At 35.6% G+C, this 20511-nt stretch overlaps 2 protein-coding genes across 2 annotated transcripts; one reads left to right on the top strand and one right to left on the bottom strand.

Moving 5' to 3' along the window:
- Positions 1-7528: 7528 nt before the first annotated feature.
- LOC115995386 (early nodulin-75-like) lies at positions 7529-8154 on the bottom strand. The gene has a single exon (XM_031119938.1). It carries the CDS (start codon positions 8139-8141, stop codon positions 7707-7709), a length of 435 nt encoding a protein of 144 aa, XP_030975798.1. The 5' UTR covers positions 8142-8154; the 3' UTR covers positions 7529-7706.
- A 7403-nt stretch (positions 8155-15557) lies between these two features.
- Positions 15558-16341, top strand: LOC115993851 (early nodulin-75-like). Its single transcript, XM_031117828.1, has one exon. It carries the CDS (start codon positions 15572-15574, stop codon positions 16100-16102), a length of 531 nt encoding a protein of 176 aa, XP_030973688.1. The 5' UTR covers positions 15558-15571; the 3' UTR covers positions 16103-16341.
- The last annotated feature ends 4170 nt before the right edge of the window (positions 16342-20511 follow it).

Below are 20511 nucleotides of genomic sequence, written 5' to 3'. Positions count from 1 at the left end.
AAGTCTCAAATCTAGCTATGAAGCGAATCATATTATATTCTATGAAGGCACCAATCAACATTTCTTTTCTCTATTTTTTTTTTTAATCATTTTTTTCTAGATGAATTTATTGTACTAGTATTTATATAGTTTAAAGAAAAGGTCACACAAAAACTTCGACATAAGAAAGCCCAAACCAACATATCATATCATAGGTTCCAATGAAATTTCTACATAACAAGAATAAAGTGCATGTCTATACTTGCTAGACTTGTTAGCAGTTTAACAGTTTGGATGGAGGATGTTCTACTTCTGCTGCTTGTATATGTTCATAGGTAAAGACAGGCATGGAATACAGACACTACTTAAGTGCATTAATTAACATGAACATATCCAACTAGTAGCTATAGGAATATAGGAATATAGGAATATAGGTTAGAAGTAGTAGCAATTGGTATGAATATTATTAATAATAATATTTATTATTATTATTATTATTATTAGCCTGGTGTGTCGATATTAACGTAAAACCCTGCTGGACCAATTAGATTTGTTGACACCTTCGAATCAAAAGATAGTTGTGTTCACATTACTGTTATGGTAAAAAGAGTAGGTTGTTATTAGCTTAATGGAATGCTCTCGAGAGGAAGAAGACATGTTAGCCAGAAGTACGAAGAAACTTAAAGATCACCATGATACGTCAACACCCCAGCTGGGGAAGCACTCAACGTCGGCCCTTTTCTAGGAAACTCTAAGGAAAAGCTCATGGGAGCGATTCCTGGAGCATTTAAACAGGCCTTTGGGCTTCAAGGTATCATGCAAGAGGAAGAGGAGTCTGATATTGATGAAGAGCCAGCTCACGAAGGATGGGCATCTGTTTTGTTCTCTAGGGAAGATAAAGCAAGGATGAGAGCCCCATGGTTGTCTGCTATTATTGTAAAAACTTATGGTAGAAATGTTGTTTTTTCATTTTTATCTTCTAGGATTTGCAGCTTATGGAATACTTCTGGTAAGCTAGACTGCATTGATCTAGGCCATGATTATTTCTTGATCAAGTTTGACTGTCCACAAGATTTAGACAAAGTTTTGATGGGTGGGCCTTGGTTCATTGGCCAATAGTTTCTTACTATTCGTCAATGGGAACTAGAATTCAAAGTCTTAACTACCTTTCTCTCATCGGTGGCAGTTTGGATAAGGCTTCTAGAGCTTCCCATCGAATTTTATGAGCTGAGTGCCCTTTTGAAGATTGGCCAGGCAATAGGTCCTATTTTACATATTGATTCTCATACAGCTTCCAATGTTAGGGGTCGTTTCGCTAGACTATGTGTTCAAGTGAACCTTCATAAACCCTTGATTAATACTATTCAAATTGGCAAAATGGTCCAGATGGTGCAATATGAAGGTCTGAACTCTCTTTGATTTGGTTGTGGATGTATTGGTCACTGTAAGGAGTCTTGTGCTTATCTGATTAGAGAACAACCTACCTAGGACTCTCATAAAGTCATGTTTTATAATGCTTCTCCTTCCCTAGAATCATCAGAAGTTATCGTTAGCTCTACTTCTAAAGACAAGACGTATGGGGAGTGGATGGTGGTGAGTAGAAGGAAAGGCACATCAAGGGACCCTTAGTTTGCCTTTGGAGAAAAGCTCTAATGGAGATGTCACATCTAAAGAAAAAGTTGGTGAGCTTGCATTTGATGCCCAACCTTGCCATAGAGAAGGGAAAAGAAAAATCTTGGGCCCCACACCCAAAACAGTCACAATCCCTATTGAAAAGTATAAAAAAGCTAGCCCTAGAAAGAATGGAAATAGGAAAAGTTCAAGTCCCAAGAGAAGAAGCGCCAAATCTAGAGGCATCCTTGCCCAATTGTTTGGTGATCCTTCCTAGACAATTTCACACCTACCCTTTAGAGCTTTCAATTTTTCAGCTAGATCTAATCATAATATTGCTTATCCAAACCATTCATCCTCTTAGAGTACCCAAGCCCTACGCACCCCTCACACCACCTCCATAGCTAACCATGAACCCTCCTTAGGAGCACTAGACAATTTTTTATCAGAACAAGCTCATCCCCATAGGGGAAGACACAATAAAAATGATTCGTAGGGACCCCACTCACATCATGGGGTGGTTCGAGAAGGATCTGATGGAGGCTTAGTTGAACATCTTTCCTTTAATCGAGGAAAGCAGGCAACTGGGTTTCCTTTTGACAGACGAGGCATGGATCATGGGGTGGTTCGAGAAGGATCTGATGGAGGCTTGGTTGAACATCTTTCCTTTAACCGAGGAAAGCAGGCAACTGGGTTTCCTTTTGATAACAGACGAGGCATGGATCTTGACTCCGAATCCATGGTGACAGTTCGTCATAGATTGTCCAGCCCTCGCTCCCATTCCTCTGAACAACTTTAGGCTGTTCGTGAGGCATTCAAATCCGCCCCTTTTAGAACTCTCTCTGTGTGAGCTGGAAACGGACCTGATCGAACCCATGATCATAGAGAGAAAGATATTGTTTGGGAGACTAGTGGAGTGTGCAACGATGGGAAATATTCATTGGGTGAAGCTCCTCTAGTTCTCTGCTCCCAGGATCATGCATACAATTTTGGTCAAGTGCACAGAGGGGAACCTGGGAGTATGGAAACACTCGGTAACTCTGTTTTCAGAGATGATAAGGATGAAGTCCCTGTTGAGGCAAGCATGGAGCTTGAGGGATATAGGGGATAGATCTTCCCCTATTTGTTTTGATTCCACCACCAATCCTTTTGCTATAATGAATATTCTTATTTGGAATTGCAGAGGTGCATATAAGCCCTTCTTCAAAGAGACTATTTTGGACCTTGTGAATTAGCATCACCCTATTATCATGGTTATTACGGAAAACTCGCTTAAGTGGAAATAGAGCTAAAAGTATTATGGCTTCTCTTCCTTTTGATGGAGCTGTGTGCTCTAATACCATTGGCTTCGTTGGAGGCATTTGGCTACTGTGGCAGTCTGACCTGGTTCAAGTGGAAGTGGTATCCACCACTGAGCAGGAAATATGCCCTTATTCGCCCTTATTCTCTCTCATTCTTTTTCTTGGATTCTTAGTTCTATTTATGCTAGTCCTAGACTTTGTGAGAGACTTGTTTTATGGGATAATTTGAAACTTCTTGTGGGCCTACATAACCTCCCGTGGGCCTTAATGGGAGATTTTAACGAAGCAATGAATGAACATGAGAAGTTTGGGGGTAATCCTATTAGCTAAAGAAGAATTAGGCCGTATGTGGATTGTATGAATTTTTGTGGTATGCTTGATTTGAGGTTTTCTGGGCTAAAGTATACTTGGACCAATAAGAGAGGCTTGGCTGACTTAATCCAACTTAGGTTGGACAGATGCTGGGCTAATCCTAGTTGGAAATCTCTTTTCTCAAAGGCTAATGTTACTCACTTAGCTTAGGTAAACTTTGACCATTGTCCTCTTCTTTTGAATCTATCTCATCCTCCTCCTTTAAGCTCTAATAGACCTTTTTGCTTCCAACCCATGTGGATGAGTCACCATAATTTTCCCAAAGTGGTTAATGAAGCTTGGGAAGGTAGGGATCTCAATCTCCCAGTGGCAGTTGATGAATTTACTATTAAAGCTAAAGTTTGGAATAAGAAAATTTTTGGTAATGTCTTTGCTAATAAGAGACTTACTCTTGCTCGAATTTTGGGCATCCAGAGAACTATTGCTAACCATCTTAATCCTTTTCTTTTAAAGCTCCAAGCCCAACTTTCAGATGAGTTCAATCAAATTCTCCAATGGGAAGAGGATATATGGGCTATAAAGGCAAGGTCTAATTGGATTGTGCATGGGGAGAGAAAAACTTCCTTTTTCCATTTGACTACACTGATTAGAAGAAGTTTTAACAAGATCACTTGTATTGAAAATGAATATGGTATCTTAACCCACGACATGGAGGAAGTTAAAAGTTTGTTTTTGAATGGGTTTAAGTCCTTATACCAAATTGAGATGGCTTCTAGTAGTATATCCAATCAAATTAACTCGGGGTGGTGTGACCAAATAACTCAGGTGGATGTTGAAACCCTAAGTCTCCCTCCCTTTGATTTGGAAATCTCTAATGCCTTGTTTGCCATGAAACCCTTCAAAGCTCTAAGGCCTAGTGGTATTCATGCTAGCTTCTTCAAAAGGTTCTAGGGGAATGTTGGTGATTTTGTTAGGTATGAAATCAAGCAAATTTTTCTTGATAGGAAAATCCCCCCCATCCTAATCAAACCTTGGTGACTCTCATTCCTAAGCAGGATGGCCTGACCTCTATTAGCCATTTTAGGCCTATTAGTCTTTGTAACTCTATCTACAAGATTTTGTCTAAAATTCTTGTTCATATACTTAGACACCTTATTCCTGCTCTTGTTTCCCCACTTCAATCAGCCTTTATGGTAGGAAAAAGAAGTTCTGACAATGTCATCATAGCTCAAGAACTCATCCATTCTCTGAAAAGGAGAAAAGGGAGGGAAGGATTTATGGTGATTAAAATCAACCTTGAGAAAGTTTATGATAGATTAGAGTGGAGTTTCATTAGGATGGTCCTAGATCATTTTGGTTTTCCTAAGAATTTCTCAGAGCTTATTCTTAGCTGCGTTTCTACAACCTCTACCTCCCTTTTGTTTAATGGTAGTAAACTAGAAGCTTTCTCTCCTTCAAGAGGTATTAGACAGGGAGACCCTATATCTCCTTATATTTTTCTTCTTTGCATCAAATACATGAGCTCTCTTATCACCAAGAGTTGTGAAAGTAGAGAATGGACTGTTGTTAAGGCTTCTCAGGTGGCCCAGGGTTCTCTCATGTTTTCTTTGCAAATGACTTACTTTTATTTGCTAAGGTAAATACCAGAAACAGTGAGGCTATTTTGGGGGGTCCTTGATAGTTTTTGTGGAATTTCTAGCCAGAAACTCAGCAAAGGCAAGTCTCGTATTGTTTTATCCCCTAATGTGGATGCCCAAACTAAAATTTCTATTTGTAACAAGTTGGTAATTCAAGCCACATATGAGATTGGGAGATATCTTGGGTTTCCTATTTTTTATAATGGTTGTAATTGTAACGCTTTCAACTTTGTTATTGACAAAGTCCAGTCCAAATTGGCCGGGTGGAGGGCCAAAGTATTATCCCCTACAGGTAGACTTGTGCTCATTAAATCTGCATCCACCCTATACCAGATTACTATATGCAATGCCATGCTCTCCCTATTAAGACTTGTTCTGCTACTAATAAGCTTAATAGAGATTTCCTTTCGAGCTTTACCCAAGATAAGAGAAAGGTGCATCTTGTTAACGGGAATACTCACTCTCCCCAAACAGTATGGTGGCCTTGGTATTTTCCAAATGAGAGCTAGAAATGAAGCTTTGCTTGCCAAACTTTGCTAGAGAATTGCTAATAACCCCAAGCTCTATGGGCAAAAATTCTCATTAAGAAATACCTTTCAGGTTCTTTTGTTGGCAGGAAAAAGAATGGTTCAATTATTTGGGTAGCATGTAAGAAAGGAGACCCAATTTTTATGTAAGGCCTTAAATGGACCATTTATAATGGACGTTCTGTAAATTTTTGGAAAGACTTTTGTCATCCTTTGGGGCCTATTAGGAATCTAGTTTAAGGACCTTTGTCTCTCCAAGAGGAAGCTCGCTCTGTTTGGGATGTCAAAGAAAATGGGATGGCTATCCTTTCGTTGCAACTTCCAGATATCATCATTCAAGCCATTTCTGCCACTCCTTTTACGAATAATTCAAGATTCCTCAACTTGGGCTTTTTCTAATAACGGCTCCTTCTCTCTTAAAGCTGCATATGTTATGGCTAAAGGGTTAAATCCCATGAACCTTTGTTCTTCTCCAATCTCTTGGGTCTGAAAAATCAAGTTGAATCCTAGAATTATCTTCTTCTTTTGGCTGGTCAGCCATAATAGCATTACCACATTTGAAGTCTTAGGTTCAAGAGGTTTCACTCTTGACAGTTACTGCCCGTTATTTATGGAGTGTTCTGAATCCATCATCCATGTGCTACGTGATTGTAAATATGCCAAGTTATTTTGGAAAAAGCTTGTGTTCCCCATCCTCTTCTCAATTCCTTTTCTTTACCTCTTCTTGATTGACTTAAAGTCAATGCTGGTAATTCTTTTTCCTCCAATCACTTGGGAATACCTTGGGAGGTTCTTTTTCCTATGGGAATTTGGCATTTATGGCTGCAAAGAAATGCTTTTATTTTTAGATTAGTTGTGGTGGAGCCAAACCTGATTGGTACTTGTGTGAAGAAAGGGGCAAAATTTTTTTCTATTGGTCTAGGTAGTAAATCAAACCCCAGTAAAGCTGTCATTCAAATGGCTTGGAAAAGGCCTCCCGTAGGGTGGATTACCCTTAACACTGATGGGTCGGCAATGGGAAATCCTGGCAAAGTTGGATGTGGCGGCCATCTTCGTAACTGTGAGGGAGAATGGTTAGGGGGTTTTGCGAGGGGTGTGGGGTTCACTACTAGCTGTGTTGCGGAGCTTTGGACACTTCGTGATAGATTGAATTTTGCCTCCTCTTTAGGAATTGAGAACCTTATTGTTGAATTAGATGCTTTAGCTATTGTGCATTTGTTGAGAAACTCTGCTGCTAACCTTGCTTTGGATCCACTTTAATTTGGCTGCAGGAACTGATTGAGGACCTTTCCCAGGACTCAGATTGAGCATGTGTTTAGAGAGGCTAATCAATGTGTTGATACACTAGGCAAACTAGGTGCTAAGTTTTTTGCTATGTATGTTTTTTGTTTTATCCCACCGGCTGTGGTGGTGAATTTGTTGGCTCTTGATAAAGCAGCAACATCTTGTAATAGACTGATTTTTGTTTTCGGTTAGTTTTTAATATATTTTCCCTTTCACCAAAAAAAAAATTAAAAGCCTGCTAGCGCAAATGTTGTAAGATTGTTGTGTTGTAGTATTGCATTATTACTATTACTTATTCCTTTGGGGCCTCCCATTGTTGGATATTTCTGACCTACAATACAAGTAAATTGGGGACCTCAGCCCAAAACCTTAATTCCATTAGGCTGAGCCACCACAATAATAATACTTAAAAACAACCTGTTAGGGACATTGTGCTACGTAGTGTTAGCAACAAATTTGCAAGTTCCTCTTTCGCTTAATAAGTACATAATCCAATCACAAGAGATTAGTCTAGTGATTCTTAAAATTTCATGAAACAGTGAGGTCTCAAGTTCAAAATTCAATTATTTTTAGTGACACCACTAGCACATGGCATTATACTGTAATGAATTTTTGGTTTTGGTCACGTGCCACCAAATAATCCATTTTAATATAATTATATCAAGTCCAATGCCCTTAAATTATCTTCTTCTTTTTTTCTTTTTTTCTTTTTTCTGATGAGAATAATGATCTTAATTTCCTTGTATCTGATATATCAAGGGTCTCAATTGAGATATGTGAAAACATGTCAATATTAAAAAAAAGTAAGAAACTTCACGAGAATAATGCAGACGTGACCTTGTGTTCTTCTATATCTATATATAGGAAGCGATGCAACTTACTGAAATAGAAGTACCAGGAAGCATAACTGCATGTCAATACTCATAAGAAACAGATCAAATTACAACAAAAACTACAACGAGTAGAGTACATAACATGAACATAGCTCAATACAATGACTGAGAAGATAGCTAACATAAGCAGTAGCTCTTATTTCTAAAGATTTAGCAATGCATTTAGTTGGCAGTTGGGGGTTTGTGGGGTGGCTTGTGCTCTGGTGGTGGCTTCTCTCCTTTACCCTTTGGTGGCTTGTGTTCTGGGAGTGGTTTCTCTTCCTTGTCGTGTGGGGTTGGTGGCTTGTGTTTTGGTGGTGGCTTTTCTCCCTTTGGAGGAGGTTTGCCGTCAATGGAAGTAGACTCTAATAGAAGGCGTCCAGGGTGATGATCATGTGGTGGTGGCTTCTCTCCCTTACCTGGGGTTGGTGGTTTGTGTTCTGGCAATGGCTTCTCTTCCTTATTGAGTGAGGTTGGTGGCTTGTGTTTTGGGGGTGGCTTTTCTCCCTTAGGAGGTTTGTGCTCATGTTTGGGAGACTCATGGTGGTCAGCAAGTGAGGCAGTGCTTAGAAGCACCACTCCAAGGAACAAAACTAGGAAGTATTTGGTAGTAGTCATCTTTCGTCTTTGGATGGTTCAAAACAACAAGACTTCTTGGCCTTTTATAACGAATACTAGAGCCTATTACGTCAGATCCTTCGTCATTCAGCACTTAAAATATACCCTATCATAGAAGCAGTTCAAAATCGATATCATCTCTTCTTGTTTATTCAATTATTAATTTCTGGAGGTCCATATAGAGTTCAAATGTTTGACAATGTACCAAGGTTACTCCTGGTGAAGGCTAGTGACATGTAACGAATTTTGCTCTTATGCTTTCCATGCAACCATATCCCATAACATGCAATCTTAGAATCTTTTCACTTAATGCATAGTTCCTCAATTTTCTTACTTTGATTTTTTATATGCTAAACATATATATCATTCCCATAGAAACGAAAAAAATCCATATATTGGTCATGTAATATGTATGTGGTCCACATCAAGACCTAACAGCAGGAAATGTAAGAAAAATACAAAAATAGTTGAATTTATCAGAAGGGTCATAGGTTTATATGATATATCGATGATTTTTTTTAGGGTGCGGTGGAGAAGCAAACCCGTTATACATGACACATAATATGGGAAGGGTTTTAATTGTTTCACACCCCTTTGTACACTGTTGGTACAAATTATATATTTTTGTGGGTTAACTATAGACATACTTGAAAAAAAGTGAATTTCTTATTTGATATCGCAGTTATTGTATTTGTGGAATATATATTGATAACATGAAACAGTAATTTCCAATATAAGTGTATGTGTCGTTGGGCTGCAAGCTCCTTGAGGGCTTTATGAATTTTCCACTTCTATTATTATCATCATTTTTTTATCACATGGGATTAGAGTCCGATGATAATGCACAGTTTTTACCAACTTTCCAAAAATTCAATAAAAGTGCACAATGGTGTTTCTCCGATTCACACTTAGGATGGCGACTTTATTAATTACTACACATATTGCACCAGTGGTTAGAAGAAAGATGGAAACAAAACAATTCATGTGATTACTATATACCAACCAGTCAAACCTACTATAATTTTCATACTACTGGCCACCGCCAGCTGGGCTTAGTGAATTGATAAGTGTTAACCTTCAGTAGTTTATAAAGAAAATTAGAATAATCTAATGGGAGCAGAAATTAGAGTTTAAACTATCATATAAAATATGTAGACACATGTATAAATAAAAAATATAAAATAAAAAAAAAAGATAATGTAATGAGTACGTTAATGAAGGCAAATAATTATCTATTCACAAATGAGGGTGAAGTGTTGAAATTACAGGCACACCAACCACGAAAATTTCTTAGATAGTTTGCGAACAATGCTCCTTCCTCTCACATCAAGGGTGGGCATCACATTTGGGTCCCGCCATGAGACCCACCCCTTATGCGAGAGAAGAGCATTGCTAGTACCTAAATATTTTCCATTGATCACAAGGTTGGTAACAAGTTCTATTTAAAAAAAAAGATCATTAATTATGCACAAATGAGTATGAATTGTTGGGATTCGCTAGTTATAATTTTACAAAAGAAAATCCTTCATGAAAGGAATGGTTCTTTTACTTTAAGTGAGTGTTTGGATCCATGACGCGTTTTTGCGTTTGCCTTTTTTTTTCTTTTTTCTTTTTTTTTTAAGCGCTTATAAACAGTAACATCACATGAATTCATTGTGCAAAAGACAAAATACACTGTTCATGGGTCTCATGACACTATTCACACATTTAAAAATTATTTTGTTACAGTGTTTTCAGTTTTCAGTTTCAACAAAAATAAGTTGTATCCAAACAGACTCTAAGTGCCTAGATTTTGGACTTTTTTTTGAGTATGAGCAAATCAATTACGTTAGATTGTAAGAAAGACACACTTAAAAGTACAGCTAATTTGAATTACCAATTTAAGAAACGGTTAGAAAATAATGTCTAGCTAGGAAGAGAAACACCTCTACCTTAGGAATTATCCTCATTTTTTTTAAAGGGGCTATTGTCTGGGGCTAATGCGTTAATTGGATGCTCAAATTGTAATAGGTAATGGGCTAATGGGCCTTCAAGGAACTACCCTTTGTCACTGCAAAAATTAACTGTCATTGTTGTCTTTCATGTCTTGGTCCCAATTTCCATTAGGTAATGGGTCGTCATATATGCCCTTGATTTATTATTATTATTATTATTATTTATGTGTGTTTTTGTTGTTTGTAAAGTTTGTCCACTCTAATAATGCGTGCTGAAATTCACAAAGAAGAAAATAAAAGAAATTAAGTTGTCATTCATAATAAAATCTATGTAAGAAGGATCTCTGTTATATAGCTTGGATACATATACTAAATTAAACTTAGCATCCGTTTGGGTATTAGTACCACACAAATTTTAATAGCTTATTTGTATAGTATTTTTCAAAAGATCTTTTTTTTTTTTTTTTTAATGATTTTATGCAAAATATGTGACAAAAAGCTAAAGTTAGCTTACTTTCAAAAAAGATAATTTTGTTTTTGAAATTTTTTTTTTTTTTTTTTTTTTTTTTTTTTAAGTTTAGACAAAGCAAAAAGCATAAAGTTAAAGGTTTTGTGCCAAACAGACATTTAATTTACCAACTAACTGCCTAATATCTGTTCTAATAATGTGACTAATTTGAAAGCAAGAAAATTGAATTGACCTTCCTTAAGGTTTACTGAAATCACACTAACCTCCCCATCTTGGTTCAAATTGTACATAGACCTCCTTTACTTTTTAAAATGAACGAAACTCACCTCCTTTGCACATTAACACCATTAGATTTAGTAATAGAAATGGATAGATTTGTGCTATGTACACATCTTCACGAGCCTACTTACACGGGTTAAACTAGCAAAATTGAGTAAGGTAAGTTTTTGACAGAAATTAGTACAGAGCCAATCTCACATCGCTTGGAAATGGCCATGCACCCCCCTTAACACTATAAAAGGCCTCCTAGGCTTTTTTCCAAAACACACTGAAATCACTAGAAAACTAGTGATTCAAGAAGAATTTCTTTTTCTTAAAAAAAAAAAAAAAAAAAAAAAAAAAAAAAAAAAAAAAAAAAAAAAACCTTCAAACTCAAAGTTTTCTTAGCAGTGACCATTTTTTGGTCTAAGCCCCTTAGTAAAACATTTACTAACCCTCTGAGTTTTTGTTTTGATAGATTGACCGAGGGGAGTGATCAAAACCAAGCTTTAACCTTCTTTTCTCTTGTTTTATTTTCATGTTTATTTCTTGCTTTATTTTACTACTTTAGGTTTTTGCTTTCCTAGGTTAGTAGCATGCTAGGTTAAATTTATTTTTTGTTTGTTGTATGTTAGTTCTGGGTCGGGTTGGATATGCAGGTTCATCCCAGTTTATGAAGCTCCACAAGCTTGCATACACATGCAAGTTCACCCAGAAGAATCAACATTCGTTTGTTTGCTATTTTCAACCTTTTTAGTTAGTTTAGATGCATGCTTAGGCTTCTATTTATACTTAGTAACATGTGTATTAGTCCCCGCTTTTTTTGAAATGTGTTTATTTTCTTTGTTTGTATAGTTGAATGATTAGGGTTTTGAATATGCTTTAATGAGCACATAAACATGCATAATCACATGTCATGCATCTGAATACGTGGTGTTGTGGTGATGTAGTGAGGTAAGTGCATGCATATGAGTATGAACATGCATGTTTGTTTGAGATGAACATGTGATGTATGTGATGGACTTGTTGAATATGAGTTGGATGTGATATTATGAGATGACTATAATAAGTAGGTATGATTGCTGGCTTGGAAGAGATGATATGAGATGTGATGTTATGTGATGTACGCTAGGTTAAGATACATTGCTTGGATATTTAGAACTAGTTTGTGTGTGCGTGTGTGTATTGAGGATAGCCTACTAGAGGATTTCTTAATAAAACTAGGATGTGAAATACAATGAGTGGAAGTCGGCTTACGAGCTAGGGGAGATTGGGTGCCTAAAGCCTTCTCATCCCCGTACCTTAACTCTGGACCTAGAATCTGGATATACAAAGCCCTATGCAAGGTGCCCAGTTGGTTCCTGGACCTAAATCAAGTGACAACTCTAAAACCCTTCACCTTTAGTCTATTCAGCTAAGGCGTATTCCCTAGAGAAGTTCAAAGAGCACGTGACGCAAACTGAATGTTGGAAAAGTTTAAGGTTATTGATTGTAATATGACTTTGATCGATTAAATCCATGTTGGATGAGTGTAGTAGAGAATTTTTTAAACCATTGTTTGGATTCTTGTTTAAAGCATTACTAGGATTTTTTAAGCTTGTATACTTAATGCTCTCTGTTACTGCGAAAACCTAGAAGAAGTGTCATGTAAACCTCTTCATAAAGGTCACCATGAAGGAATACATTAATAACATCCAATTGGATGAGATACCATTGGTTCCCAACAGTTAATTCCAATAAGCATCAAACTATATCAGATTTAGTTACTAGTGAAAAAATTCTCATACTAGTCTGACCTCTCATGTTAAGTGTACCCTTTTGCCATCAATCAAGCCTTATACCTTTCAAGACTGTCATATCTACATTGTATTTCAATTTGTAGACCCATTTGCATAGAATTGAATGGTTACCAACAATGAGAGATGTGATAATCCAAGTATTATTTATCCCTAATTCTCAAATCTCAATATCAATGGCAACCCTCCAATTAGCACCTTTCATTTTTAATTGAGAATTAAAATTAATTCTTTGAGATATTTTGATATTTAGTTTTTGAATAGTGAATTCTTTGGATGCATGGAATATGAAGGGCCGCAATTGAGATACATGATAACATGTCAATCTTAAGAGAAATTAGAATCTTTACGAGAATAATGCAAATGTGACTTTTTTTTTTCAACGTGTATATAGTAAACGACTCAACTCATTGAGAATAATAGTACCAGGAAGCATAACTCCATGTCAATAATCATACCCTTAAATAGACATTTTTCAGTTCAAAATCGATAGCTTTTCTCTCAGTAGTCAATTATTTGAGTTCAAAAGTTTGACAGTGTACCAAGGCTAGAAGAAGAAGAAGAAGAAGAAGAAGAAGAAAGAAAGAGAGAAATATGTGCTAATAGTGGCCAGTACTATATATTCAATTAATGGTTTTCATAGACTTCACTGAGCCAGTTGTACTATATATTCAATTAAAATAGGTATGCATTATAGAGTTCAGTCAGTCACATGACTTGTTTTCATCCCTCTTCTAACCACCGCTGGTTTGATGTCTCTAGTAATAAATTCGTTGTGCTAATAGTGTGTTTGGATATCACTTATTTTGTTGAAAACTGAAAACACTGTAGTAAAATAATTTTTAAATGTGTGAATAGTACTGTAGGACCTAATTTTAAAGTTTTTTTTTAATAAAGTACTTGCGGTCCCATGAATGGTGCATGGGACCCACTGAAAAAGCATAATTTTGATGAAAAAGCACTATAGCCACCTCTGAAAACGTGAAACGCTATTCTAGAAAAAAAAAAAGTGAAACGTAGACTCAGTTTCAGCACTATCCAAATGAAGGCTAAGTGAACGTTTGGATGTAGCTGAAATGATTTTTTAGCTGCGTCCAGCATCTATCAATGGATCTGTGCACTGTTTACAGGACCTATAAACCTTTTTTTTTCAACAAAACTTTCATTAAAAATGGATCCCACGGCACTATTCACACATTTAAAAATTATTTTGTTATAGTATTTTCAGTTTTCAGTTTTTAATAATAAGCAGTATCTAAAGAGACTCTACGTGAGAAATTGAGAAACCCATGGTAAACTTTTTGTAGTGTCATTGGAATGTAGCTCAAACTGTATTTATCGTGCCAACATGTATTTAAATATATATATATATATATATATATTTTTTTTTTGTTTTATGGGATGTATTTAAATATCTAATCTACGCACGATGTGGGACTTCAATGCCATATTGCCATGTGATAAAAAATGATGATTAATAATAGAACTAAAAAAATTCATAAAAGCTTCGCTAGGCATGTGGCCCATGGGACCAACCACTAACTTTTTTTAATTTTTAATTTTTAATTATTATTATTTAATAATTATGAGAGAAGATATTTGGGGCCATTTGGTAGAAAAATTTGAATAATGTTGTTTGTAGTTTTTTGAAATACGTATGGGTGAAAAAGTGAATGAAAATGTGCGTAATGTTGTATAAAACTGAAAATTAGTTTTTTGAAAACTCTACCAAACGGGACCTTGATCATTGAGTGTGTATTTGTTTGAAGGTGAAATAGAGTGGATAAAAAACTGTGCAGAGAAAATAGAAATGAAAACTTTTTTTGGAGTTTGTTTGGTTGGATAAAGGGAAAGGAAAATAAATAGTGGGGTCTAGGTGTTTTCTCCTTGGGTCCTTCAAAAAAATTTCTCCTTATAATGGGGAGAAAACTGGGAGGGGGAAGCTCAAAAAATACCCCTCACCTTCAATGTCTTGGCCTTTTTTTTTATTTGATTTATTCTGGATGTGTTAGCTTTCTTCTTCTTCTTTTGGTGATCATATGTTTATTTTCTCATTAATTTTGGTTGGTTTTTGTTTTTATTCTTTTTTTTTTTTAGAAAACAGTTTTGGGCTAATTTCTTATGCTATTTTTATTTTTATTTTTAACTTTAATAAAGTGTTGATCTATACACAATTTTTAAAAAAATTTAATAAGGTCATGATGGTAAATTTATACAAATTTTATTTTTAACCAAACAAAAAATTTTTCTATCCCTCCACTTTTCCTCCCTCCCAACCAAATACATATGAGGAAAACTAAAATTTTTTCTGTTTTCCTACATTTTCATTATTTCTTAATTTTTTATCTTCTCACTTTTCTATTATCCTAACTGAACATATCCTAATATTTCCGGAATATTACACAAAATACTAGTTGCGATATGAGACACTTGACAACACCAACCCTTTTTCCTAAATTTTTATATACCATGGATTCGACTGTTTTTTTACTACTTTGCGCTAAGGTGTTTATGTGGACCACGTACGTATTACGGACCAATATATAGATGTTTTTCCTTTCGGTGGGAATGATATCCATGTATAGGATAGGATATAAAAAATCAAAGTAGGAAAATTGGGTACGTAACTGAGCTTAAACTTAAAAGATTCAAGGATTGCATGCAAAAGAGATCGCTGCATCAGCATGGAAAGCAAAGAGATAAATTCGTTTATGTTACTAGCCTTCACCAGGAACAAAGTAACATGCATTGCACATTGTCAAACTTTTGAACTCAGTAGGACCCAACTGGACCCCCTCCCCTGACATGAATAATTGCACATTCAAGAAGAAAAGATATCCATTTTGAACTGTACGTGTCTATGGTAGGGTATGTTTTACATGCTTAATGACGTATGATCTGACGAAATAGGCTCTAATATCCCTTATAAAAGGCCAAGAAGTATTGCTGTTTTGAACCATCCAGAGACCAAAGATGACTACCAGCAAATACTTTCTAGTGTTGCTCCTTGGAGTGGTGCTTCTAAGCACTGCCTCAATGGCTGATCACCATGAGTCTCCCAAATATGAGCGCAAACCTCCTAAGGGAGAAAAGCCACCCCCAAAACACAAGCCACCAACTCCACTCGATAGGGAAGAGAAGCCATTCCCAGAACACAAACCACCAAGCCGAGGTAATGAACCTCCAAAGGGTAGGGGAGAGAAGCCACCACCACATGATCATCACCCTGGACACCTTCTATTGGAGTCTTCTTCCATTGATGGCAAACCTCCTCCCAAGGGAGCAAAGCCACCACCAAAACATAAGCCACCAACCCCAGTTGAAGACGGAGAGAGAAAACCATTCCCAGAACACAAGCCACCAAAGGGTAAAGGAGAGAAGCCGCCACCAAAACACAAGCCACCAACCCCACTTGAAGATGGAGAGAGAAAACCATTCCCAGAACACAAGCCACCAAAGGGTAAAGGAGAGAAGCCACCACACAAACCACCAACTGCCAACTGAATGCATAGCTAAATGTTTAGAAAATAAGAGCTACAACTTATGTTATCTTTCATGTCAGTCACTGTTCTATACGTGGAACAGTTACTAGTAGCAGTGAGCTATGTTCATGTTGTGTACTCTACCCGTTTTAGTGTATGTAGTTTGCTCTGTTGCTTATGCTTCCTGGTACTACTATCTCAATGAGTTGATCGAATCGTTTTCTATCTTACATAGAAGAACAAAAAGTCACGTTTGCATTATATATTCTCGTAAAGATTCTAACTTTTCTTAATATATTGACATCTTATCACATATCTCAATCGGGACCCGTGATTCTCATCCAAGGAAATTAAGATGTTTAAGATTTTACGAATATTATTCTCAGCAGAACGAAAAGCACCAAAAGTGTATTTCCTAGGACACCCTCCTACGGTTGATGCCGAAGACTCGCACGAGCCGACTGGGTACGTTAAAGAATTTTGGTCGAAATTTAACTAAGACAATTTATTGCTAACCAAAATTTGTGAGAGTTATAGTATCTCATCATTGGGTCTAGTGGGGTACTCTATGTGGACACCAGATTTTTGGGACCCACTTGCCTACCCCAACTTTTTCTGTATATTAAGAGAGGGACGTGTGTGTATTGGCGACACTAGGATGATTTATGTTTATTTAATTTTTAATCTAAGAGTAGACACTATCTATTGGTTTTTTAAGTGTATGATTGATCATCTAAAATCTAATTTATTTTAATTACTTAATTAACAAAAGAATTTTCTAAGGCTTCTAAACTAATTACGGAAGAAAAAATTTCGCATGAAAGATTTAGGACACAGAAACTCGATTATATACAAGACGTCATACAACATCTATTCAAACGATAATACCAAATTTTAATTTAAGTAATTGCGGACAAGGGCCTTTTACACAAGTTTAAGAATGAACTAAAATTACTTGGTGGTATTATATTTATGTTACAAAGTTTCAGAACGAAAGTAGGAATTAAGTATTAGTAATATACTTTTATTTTTATTTTTTTTTTTTTTTTTGTTGGGGTTAGTCATCATGGTGGCATGGTGTATATGGTTTAATAGGAATGCAATGAGACAAGGTAAAACATGACAGTCAGCGGCTGAAATTTTGCGGAAGGCCAAGTACTTACTGGAGGAGTTTCAAATGGCTAACTTCAAGATGGCTTGCCATGAAACGAGTGATATATATATATATATAGACAGTGGATACCCCCAACCCAATCTTGGTATAAGACTAATAATGATGGGCTACTTTTTTTAATACACAGTCTGCAGGAGTTGGGGTTATTATTCGAGATTACAAAGGGCAAGTAGAGGCAGCCCTAAGCAAAACTTACCAACCCCACTGGGTCCTATGGAGATTGAAGCAAAAGCATTGGAGGAAGGGGTTCTTTTTGCTTGGGACATAGGGGTATGAGATGTGGTGCTTGAGAATGACCCCAAGATAGTTTTTGATGTGTTAATTGGAACTAGTGAAGCTCCAATTGCTATTGACAACATTATCGGCGAGATTAGAGCAAAATTGCAAAATTTTAGATATGTGGAAATTTCCATGTTAAGTGAGATGGCAATTGTCCAGCTCACCTTTTGGCATAGTATGCCAAATATTTAGATAGTTATCAAACTTGGATAAAGGAAAACCCTAATATGGTTGAGTCAACTTTAGCTCATGATGTATTATATTTATCTTCTACTTAATAAAGTTATGGTATTTTTATAAACAAAAACAGTATGAGTAATATACTTTATTAGTTTAAGAATAGATAGTTTTTAGAGATAAAAAAGGAAATTTGCAATTTCTTATTTTGAACAAAATAACTTTGTGGAATTTTGAGCAAAGACGCTTGTTGTAACCAATGAGAGAGAGAGGATATACGCTTTGGAATTAGGTTACATGTGGGTCTAGATGAAAACTAATAAGTGGTTGGCCACATCAACATTTTGTAAAAATGTTATAAAATAGTTTGTACCTATAACATTACTCTTGTCTTTAGAATTGTTGGGTTATGATAGCTTGATTCCGGTTAATAAATTCAATTACCCAAATTGATTAATTAGGTTCAATTGCATGCAAATCGTGAAGGCACCAAAAAATCACCAAAAATACTAAATGCAGTGAAAAATAAATTTTACACGATGATTTGTTGACAAATGAGGAAAACCTCACAAGGTAAAAATCCCACCGGGTGATTTTAAGGTCACCACTCCCAATAATCCACTAATCAGCAATCAAACGGTTATAAGTATAAAAAATCTTACCAACTACCTTAGCCTATTCCAAAATACCAACCTATAGTTAAACCTTTACTCCAATACTTAATTGAACTTGATCTTGTAATAACTTTTTTTCCCTTGATGCACAAACCTCTAATCTGTGACTAACATTTTGCGTGGATCTCAACACATGACTAACTCCAGCAACTTGAAGAGATGTTGTTGGCTACAAAGTGTTTCACCTGATCAACAATGAAGATCTAGAAGTACTTAGTTATAAAACCCTATGGCGTACAAACGCAGTAGCTTCTCACAGAAAAAATAAGTCTCTTGGTCTCTATATCCATATGTGACGACTTTAAAAAATAAGCCTTATATATGTCTAGATTTGTGAGAAAATAAACCCTAACCAATTACACAAGCTAGAACGAATTTCTGATCTAGAAAACTGAAAATCGTAAGTCTCAATAGATCGAGCTACTGTCGAGCTCTCTATTGAGCTTCACATTGAGTCTCGATAGCAGGCATCTGTCGAGCTATCTGTCGAGACTTAATGAACAGCTTCTCTTCACTTGTTTCTTGGACCAATTTTCATGTTTTTAATACTTGATTTGAACAAACATGTTTCTTGAAGAACTAAACCTATCTTAGATCTATCCAATTACAAGTAAAATGCATTTTGTCAAAAGATTAGTCAATTATAATAAAATATGATCCTAACAAGAATAATGTTAGAGATACAAATTATTTTACAAAAATTTTACAAAGTACTGATGTGGTAAGAGATTATTGGTAAATAAAAAAATGATATTAATGGTGGACTTAGATGAAAACTAATAAGAGATTGACTACATCAACATTTTGTAAAAATGTTGTAAAATTGTTTGTACCTGTAGCATTACTCTTATCTTTAGAATAATATTAGATATACAAATTATTTTACAAATTTTTTTACAAAGTGTCGATGTTGTGAGTGATTATTGGTAAATGAAATATAATATTAATGGTGGGCTTAGATAAAAACTAATAATAGGTTGACCACATCAACATTTTGTAAAAATGTTGTAAAATAGTTTGTGCTTATAGCATTACTCTTATCTTTAAGTAGTACTACGACCACAAATTATTTTGCAACACTTTCACAAACTGTTGATGTATCCAACTTCTTATTGGTTTTCATCTAGGCCAATCATTAACATCATTTTTTCATTTACCAATAACCACTCACTATATTAGCAGTTTGTAAAAATTTTTGAATCTCTAGTATTACTCTTTATCTTTTTTAACTGTTAGATATTTTATAAATTTATGCTATAAAAAATATGTAACTCTTTCAAATACCGTTCTATATATACACTATATTATATATTTATACGATAAAAAACAGTGAAATTAGAAAGCTCCGACCTACACTGGAAATTTAAGAATAATCAAATTGATAAATCACTTCACTTATGTAAAAGTAAGAAGTCTTGGAATGGCGCCCATGAGTCATGAGTGGCATGGTTGCAGTAACTACGGCTTACTCAACGTTTAGGAATTCAACTAATGGCATTAGTATAGTTTCCCTCATATTCTATTGACAAATGGACAGAAACAGTGAAGGCCTAGTAAGCTTATCTGGACAACAATTTCATAACTTTTGTTTTCATAATTTGCTGAAGTTGAAATTTGTGGTTGGTGTAACATCATTTCAACACAAGCTCATTACGAATATTAGTTTTATTATATACTAATAAGAACATGCCACTTCAATGGATTAAAAATATTGCGGTTTTTTTTTTTTTTTTTTTTTGTGGTACCAAAGTCCAAACGTATTTTTGGTCTTGTTTGAGTTTGAGAATGTGTTTCTCCATAAACTAATTGGGGAAAGGCTACTTGTCAATTCTTTGGCCAAAAATCCTAAAAGTGAGAATTTTGCGAACGTGATACGAACAATATTTTTAGACTTATTTTTCGTTGTGGGATATAACTCTAGCCAAAATGATAATTGGACTTTGTTTCTTGCTAATGTGATTGTGAACCATAGTTAATCCTTAATTAAAGTGGACCTTTAGGCTATTTATATTGTATAAGTTGTTTAGAACCGCATCCATGTTCAACAGGTCTCCCTGTTTCTACCTATTTATTGTCTGAAACCGATTTTATCAAAATAGGCTCCACCTCTGTTAAAATATGATCCCG

This window comes from Quercus lobata, chromosome 6 (assembly GCF_001633185.2).
Source record: "Quercus lobata isolate SW786 chromosome 6, ValleyOak3.0 Primary Assembly, whole genome shotgun sequence".
Taxonomy (NCBI): Eukaryota; Viridiplantae; Streptophyta; class Magnoliopsida; order Fagales; family Fagaceae; genus Quercus; species Quercus lobata.
The sequence above is the reverse complement of the archived record's forward strand: the minus strand, read 5'-3'. Positions and strand labels throughout refer to the sequence as shown.